The following is a 7,776-nucleotide window of genomic DNA, read 5'->3' on the forward strand; positions in this document are numbered from 1 at the left end:
GGGGTGGAAGTCAGGATCAGTGGTGTAGGAATCCTGCAATGGACAATGGGAGATAAATGTTGTCAATGTAAAAAGAATCAAGCAACAAAAGTGTTCAAGCACAGCTGCGCTTGGCGTGGAGCATCTCGGTGAGCAGGTTGTTGCAGGGCACCTCCCCACTCAGGTGTTTGCAGGACAGGTAGTCTTCAGCCAGGGCGCTGAGAGAGCGCAGCTCAGACAAACACAGCAGCAGATGAGCAAAGCGTCCAAGGAGGAAAGGCGAGGTGCACAGAGTGTACTCCAGGAGGGCTCCTTTGACCTGCTCCTGCACGCTCTCTATGAACTGATGGTCTTCCAGCTGGTTCACATCTGCTCAGCGGGGCAAAAGAGAAAGCAACAACCAATGATGCACTTAGAACAAAGCTTGTCAAACATTTCAATATGTTTGAGTGGAGTACTAAAGAGTTTTAGAAGTACCTTCTTCAGTCTCTGTAACTGGCCCAGTTTATTATAAATAATTCCCCTGAAAGCCCTTGAGTAGTCTACACAGCCATGTTTTGATCAAAGCCTTTATCCTTGAAACAGGTAACATATCTGATTCACCTGTTGACCTGCTGGACCTCAATCACTGGGTGTCCCCAGTCATACACAAGCTGAAGCAGCTGTCTATGTTTAACCAGTGAACAAAGCACTGCAGATTCCTTCTCCATGGTTCCTTGGCCACGCGAAAGTACTAGCCCGAGAGGAGTCGGACCGTCCTGCCAACATGTATACGTTTAACATCAAAGTAATGATTTTCCCCTAAGAAGTTGCTGAACGCGGATCAATCCCATCGGCTCTCTGCAGCAGGAGAGGCATTGCAACTTTTGTTTTATTTTGATTTATTTAATTTACAAAAATCTCCTGCAAAATCAGGCATTCTGGGCCACAACAAATCTTTAAAAAAGTAGCAAAATTCTAGCCTCTACCAAAGATTTGGATGGTCCAATTAGCGGACAGAAGGAGTATCTGAGAACGATGACGTTGAGGGTGTGCACTAGTTTGAGTTGTACTTCCGTATTGGCGGCGGAGAAAGATGCGAGTGAAGCCGTTCGGTACGTTGTGGCAACGCTACCGAATATCCAGAAGTTACAGCGTGAGCAAGAACAATCTTTGTTGAGTTCTGTTGGGGGCCATGATGTTGTGGCCCTCCCCCCCGCGAGGCTCAGGAAAAGTTTTATTTTCCAGCTTGCTCCATAAGTGGTGAAGGAGTTGGCTGGCTTACGCTATTAGGCAAACTCTAGCGATGTTAATGCTAAATGTAGGCCTATTTGGTCTCCCCTCTTGTTGCACATGACATACGTCACGACTAAACGTTAGCGATTGATTATGGCAGATCCAGAGTGTAGTTTTAGTCAGAGTACCCGCCGTCAAGGAAGTTAACACTTCGCTAATGTCTCAAAGTCTGGTAGGACCGGACTAATGGACCAGAGTCTGGTATACCGGGCTAATGTACCAGAGTCTGGTAAGACCAGGCTAATGGACCAGAGTCTGGTTGACCGGGCTAATGTCCCAGAGTCTGGTGGGACCGGGCTAATGGACCAGAGTCTGGTAGGACCAGGCTAATGTACCAGAGTCTGGTAGGACTGGACTAATGTCCCAGAGTCTGGTGGGACCGGGCTAATGGACCAGAGTCTGGTAGGACCAGGCTAATGTACCAGAGTCTGGTAGGACCAGGCTAATGTACCAGAGTCTGGTAGGACTGGACTAATGGACCAGAGTCTGGTAGAACCGGGCTAGTGGACCAGAGTCTGGTAGGACCGGGATAATGTCCCATAGTCTGGTAGGACCGGGATAATGGACCAGAATCTGGTAGGACCGGGCTATTGGACCAGAGTTTGGTAGGACCGGGATAATGGACACTTTGTCACTTACCTGGGTTAAAGAGCACAAGGAACTTGATGCAGGCAAACTCTTGGCGGTCCACCTTTAGGAAGTGGAGCTTCTCAACCAGCTCTTGTCCTCTCTGGACTAGGCTGGCCACGCTAATACCAGCATGAGAGGCTACGTCAGAAAGCTCCATCTGAACCAGAGAACAGACATGTCCTTTAGTACTGTACAACTTTCATCTTCAATGTCTGGGGCTTAAGACGAAAGGGGAAATGTCAGAATTAGCTTCATTTGCCAGGTAGGAGGACACATACGAGGAATTTTGCTTTGGATGTTGGGGGTTTGTAAATTACAAAGTGTGGTCTAGATCTACTCTATCTATAAAGTATATTGAGGTAACTTAGTGAGGATTTGACACAATAAATAAAATTGAATTGAAATGTATTTGAAAATTCCAATTTAGTGCGTAAGGCAGGGAAATAGGAGAATTGGATCACCTTGCTGCAAACAACACAGATGCTATCATATCTGGATCTGGATAAATCTAATGACATTAGGTAGATTGAAAACAGGTAAGTGTCCAGAACAAACCAGGACGAGAGGCCAGTTACAAAAAAGAAATGGAGTTTCTTCACAAAGTCTGCATAGATTAGACTGGCCTTCTGTTCTTTTTTCCCCAGCATGTTCCCTTGGATCAGAGAGGCTCCGAAATCAGGGTAGCAGCTATTGCCATGGTTCCGCTACACGTTCTGTGATGCCATGTTCAACTGCTACACTGTGGTGCCCTGCTACGTCCTGCTACGTCCTGCTACGTCCTGCTACGTCCTGCTACGTCCTGCTGTGCCTTGTAATGCTGCACAGCGTCCTGCTATGCCATGAACTACCACAAAGAACTGCTACAAACTACTAATTTTTTCTATTTTTGTTATTGCCACTCTTCATTCTAACCCCAACCGGCCCGTCAGACACCGCCTACCAAGAGCCTGGGTCTGACCGAGGTTTCTGCCTAAAAGGAAGTTTTTCCTCGCCACTGTCGCACTGATGCTTGCTCTGGAGGAAACTAGAACTGTTGGGTCCTTGTAAATTCCGGAGTGTGGTCTATCTGTAAAGTGTCTTGAGATAATTCTTGTTATGAATTGATACTATAAATAAAATTGAATTGAATTGAATTGAATAGATTAAAAACACTAATAAGAAATGGCCAACAGTGCCAGCGTGGACCTACACAGTAGCGACTTTAAAGAAAAGGTAAAGTGCAGCGGCACCGACATAATCACTTGATATGAATAGCAAAATTGCACTGGAATAATTTAGAAGCTATTAATATGCAATAAGACCCAATACACACAATAAAAGGGCACTAGAACAAAATACCACTGCACACTTTAAAATCCACACATTAATTACATGCTGGGAACAATAGAAGGCAACACCTCAAACCACACTAGCAAGCAATAAGGGGTCTCTAAAGCTATCTCTGAGACCTAAGATTGGGCAGCGCCCGTCTAAGAAAGAAAACAAATTGTAGACGTAAATGCCTGTTACAGTGTTGCACTCAAAGACAGTCCCAATAAAAAATTCAAGACAATAATAGCCCACTTTCCAGCATATTTTAAGACACAATGCATTTAATAGAGTGGTCAGACAGTCTTAGTCATTTAGGTTTCAATTAGACCAGCAGCATGTTTTATACATACTAATACTAGGCACTATTAACCCTTGTGTTGTCTTCACCTTCGGGACCCTCTAGTGTCCCTCGGGTCAAATTGACCTGGGACTTATTTGGGGTTTCAAAAACAATTCTGAAATAAAATTTTACTTAATTATCCATTAACAAATATTGTCTTAATCTCAATATCCCACAGCTGAGATAACAGTATATGTTTAGGGAATGCATCAGTCTCTACTAACACACAATTAAAAATGGAAGTGGGGTTTGTTTTTTGTCAAAAGGTTATAGTTCATGTTAAAAATCCACTATGGAAACAACATAAGTGTCATATCCAGAATAATGTTCTGAACTGAGTCAGGAATACATGTTTATCACAGGAAATAAGGTAAGGCCGTTGATTTCAGGTAGAAAAAATGTAATTTGTTCCATTTTTCTTCTTGTAAAAATTTGAAATGGGTCAATTTGACCTGATTAGCAGACAAGGGTTAAGGAAAATCCAAAACAATACGCTGAACATCTCAGTTACATTTTACTGTATTTGATATATTTCACGGTACATAACTTACAATCAAGTTTGAGCTTTCACACATGTACACCCTGCTACACTTCCTGAAACTGCAAGCTGAGAGAGAGAGCGCAAATTACCTGTGTCCCTAAATAACCTCCCCCCTTCACAGGGCCATACACACATAAAATATTTAATATTGACCTCAAGACAGAAGACAATGTAATAGAAAATATCTTTTCATTAGTACAAATAAAAATGCCAGAAAGTAGAGAGACATGCAGAGCAGAGTTACCTCCTGCCCAGTGACCAGGAGCAGGCGGCCCTCCCTGCCAAACAGAACCTGTCTGGAGATGAAGTCCAGCAGCAGCAGGTCACTCCAGCAGCTGTGCAGCAACTTCATCTGGTCGTTCACCTTGGAGCAGAGAGAACAAGCTCATCACGACAACACTGAGCTAACTCCAAATGAAACAAGGGCTCTGTTAGCACACTCACAAGGATAAAAGTTGTGGAGATATTGCAGTCTGGATGGACATACATTATACTGCTAGTGTGATGTAGTTTAGGAACGTCCTGTTTAAACATGACCTTGGTTTCTCAACCATGCAGACACAGTGTCAATTTGGGGTTGCTTAGTGTACAGACCACTTGAAGGAATTTTATACTGATTTATTTGATAGACATTTTTCATAAAAAAGTCATGATCCATCTGATTCCCTCGTCTAGCCAGAAAATCAAACTTTCTACAGCTGTTGTGAGGACATGTACGCAGTGGACTAGTGAAGCTGTGGCAGATCTCCCCAGACAGGGATGTTATCACCAGTGACATCCCCAGGACTGCTACCACCAGTCTGGGTGAGTACACAAAGGCTGCTGTGAGGACCGCTGTAAACCATCACGTACCATGGTGAGGTACAACTATAATAATAATACAACTGGTTCATAGCCAAACTATGAAGGATGTTACGCTTAGGGACGGGGACTGGAAGCAAGTGAGCAATGCTAAAAGACTGTACTCTGAAAAAACAACAGGTCTCAGCTAATGATTTGGTTTTTGTCTCGAGGGGGGCTTACACAGATCAACAACTACCCCCCCCCCCCCCCCCATCAATGACCGGCACCTGGCAAACAACCTGACCACCTTCTACTGTCGTTTTGGAAGGTAATGTACAGTGGGGCTCGAAAGTTTGGGCACCCCAGGTATAAATGTGTATTAATGTGCATAAAGAAGCCAAGAAACGATGGGAAAATCTCCAAAAGGCATCAAATGACAGATTAGACATTCATATATGTTACAAAAAGTTAGATTTTATTTCCATTATTTACACTTTCAAAATAACAGGAAACAAAAAAATGGCGTCTGTAAAGGTTTGGGCCCCCTGCGGAGTTTCTAGCATGGCCCCCCCCCTTTTGGAAAGCTGAGACCTGACAGGGTCCTGGATTGTTCTCAATCATGGTCTGGAAAGACCAGGTGATGTCAATCTTAAGGTTTTAAATGCCCAGACTCATCTGACCCCCCCCCCCCCAACAATCAGCACCACGGCTTCTTCTAAGCAGTTGTCTAGAAAACTGAAAGTGAAAATAGTTGACGCTCACAAAGCAGGAGAAGGCTAGAAGAAGATAGCAAAGGATTTTCAGATGACAATCTCCTCTGTTGTTAATGTAATTAAGAAACGGCCGTCATCAGGAACAGTGGAAGTTAAAGATCTGGAAGACCAAGAACAATATCAGAACAGCTCGCAAGACTGGGAGAAAAGCAAGTCCAAACCCCTGTTAGACTGACCGGTCCACCAGAAAGACCTGGAGACACTGGAGTTGGTCTACACCATTCCACTATAAAGAGATACTCGTACAAACATGGTCTTCATGGAAGACTCATCAGAAGAAAACCTCTTCTACGTCCTCACCACAAAAATCAACATTTGAAGTTTGCAATCGAACATTCAGACAAGCCTGATGCATTGTGGGAACACGTTCTGTGGACCGATGAGGTTAATATAGAACTTTTTGTCCGTCTAATGTCTAATCTGTCATTTGATCTGTCATTTGATGCCTTTTGGGGATTTTTCCATCTTTTATTGGCTTCTTTATGCACATTAATGTAAATCTTTACCTGGGGTGCCCAAACTTTTGAGCCCCACTGTTTACCTCTATACCTGGACTCCTCAAGAACCTACGCCAGGATCTGTTTTTTTGGACTTCAGCTCTGCCTTCAACACCACCTGCTACAGGACAAGCTGTCCCAGCTGCATGTGTCTGACTCCACGTGCAGGTGGATCACAGACTTCCTGTCTGACAGGAAGCAGCGCGTGAAGCTGGGGAAACACTTCTCTGACTCTCTGACAAATTATAAAGTCCTATGCTACGTTTGACTTAAATTAAGGAAATAAGGAGTCATAAGAATGGAGCACAGTTGCATCAAATGTAGAAATGATTTAAACAGATCAAAGGCAATATGTGTGGTCTACTACCTTCTACATGTATTCCACTACATGTCAGTGGTGAATACTTTACTTTTTACTGCACTACATTTGTCTGACAGCTTTAGTTACTTCTCATCCTTCTTGTCCAATAAAAAACATGATTGTTTAGATGTGTTGATGTTGAATGTTTTAAAAAACTGAAGGATGAAGTTCCTTTATGTGTTGACAATCTCCTCGTTATAAAGTATTTAATGCGTAGAGGTTTAGCATGAATTTGAGGAACTGGTATTCAGTAGCAATGATTTTATCAAACTAGAATGTAAGAAGTCATCTCAAATGTGGAAAGTTTCAGATGAAGCTGAAGAACAACATGAACACACATGATGAACATAGTGTAAAACTTGGCTGCTGAGTGTGTGTGTGGTGTAATAATCAATCTGACCTTAAGTTGTTTGAAGAAGGCGGATGTGCGAGCCCACTCTACAATGGAGAGCAGCGTGTGGTCAGCCAGGAGGCACAGCAGTCTGAAGGTGCTGGGGTGGTCTGGCTGCTCCCGCAGGAGACCAGCACTGATCTTACTCTGCAGCTGGACCTCATCTGGATCACATCGCACAAGCTCCATCACAAGCTCAGGCATCCTGGGGCCATGTGGAGAGAAAGGTCCTGGGTGTAAGCTGACTGTTGTAGCAGAGCCTGGAGACCAGTTGCTGCTGTGCCTGGACTTCCTGGTCGAGTTTGAGAAGACAGCACACTGGTACTGGGGGGCATTAGGAGAGTTGGATGACAGTGAGAGTGAACACAGTGACGGAGCCTGGTAGCTCATAGGGTCATTCTTTGCTGGGGGCAGTGGGCTGGTGTGAAAGGTCAAGTCAGAGTAGACCAGAGGTTGGCTGTGGCTGGTTCTGAGTCTCATTGCTTGGACCAGAGCCTTTCTCTGCTGCTTCAGGGCACGATCTCGCTTGTACATCGGACCAAACTTGTTTCTGCCACCTCGCATCCGATCTGCACGAACAGCTGACAGGAACAGGTGTTTTGTTTTTAGCAGTTTTTCAAGCTGCTTTTCACTGAAATCTGCACTGTGCTAATGGGCAGATTTGATTTGATTTATTAATTAAGCACATGTAAAAAACAACAGTGTTACATTACAAAAAATGAAACATGTAAACAAAACATGCAAAGGAAACCCTAGAAAACCCTCAATGGGCTTGGCATGTTGTGTTCCCTAAAATAGTACAACGAAACGTAGCATATAGAAAACACATAATCTATTAAAAAAAAGAAAGAAGAAGAAATGAACAATTTCTGTTGCATGAAAAAGCGAAATCTAA

The 7,776-nt window shown here is 43.7% G+C and overlaps 1 protein-coding gene across 1 annotated transcript in view; it reads right to left on the reverse strand.

The window, feature by feature from the left end:
* Positions 1-94: 94 nt before the first annotated feature.
* LOC116686879 (nuclear receptor subfamily 5 group A member 2) overlaps positions 95-7,776 on the reverse strand; it is a 56,790-nt gene continuing 49,108 nt past the window's right edge. Inside the window, exons 4-7 of the mRNA XM_032511930.1 lie at positions 6,891-7,462; positions 4,321-4,440; positions 1,894-2,041; positions 95-348 (exon numbers count right to left, since the gene is read on the reverse strand). Of these exons, the coding sequence (XP_032367821.1) occupies positions 95-348; positions 1,894-2,041; positions 4,321-4,440; positions 6,891-7,462 (1,094 nt within the window). The remainder of the gene's footprint in view (positions 349-1,893; positions 2,042-4,320; positions 4,441-6,890; positions 7,463-7,776) is intronic.

This window comes from Etheostoma spectabile, unplaced genomic scaffold (assembly GCF_008692095.1).
Source record: "Etheostoma spectabile isolate EspeVRDwgs_2016 unplaced genomic scaffold, UIUC_Espe_1.0 scaffold546, whole genome shotgun sequence".
Taxonomy (NCBI): Eukaryota; Metazoa; Chordata; class Actinopteri; order Perciformes; family Percidae; genus Etheostoma; species Etheostoma spectabile.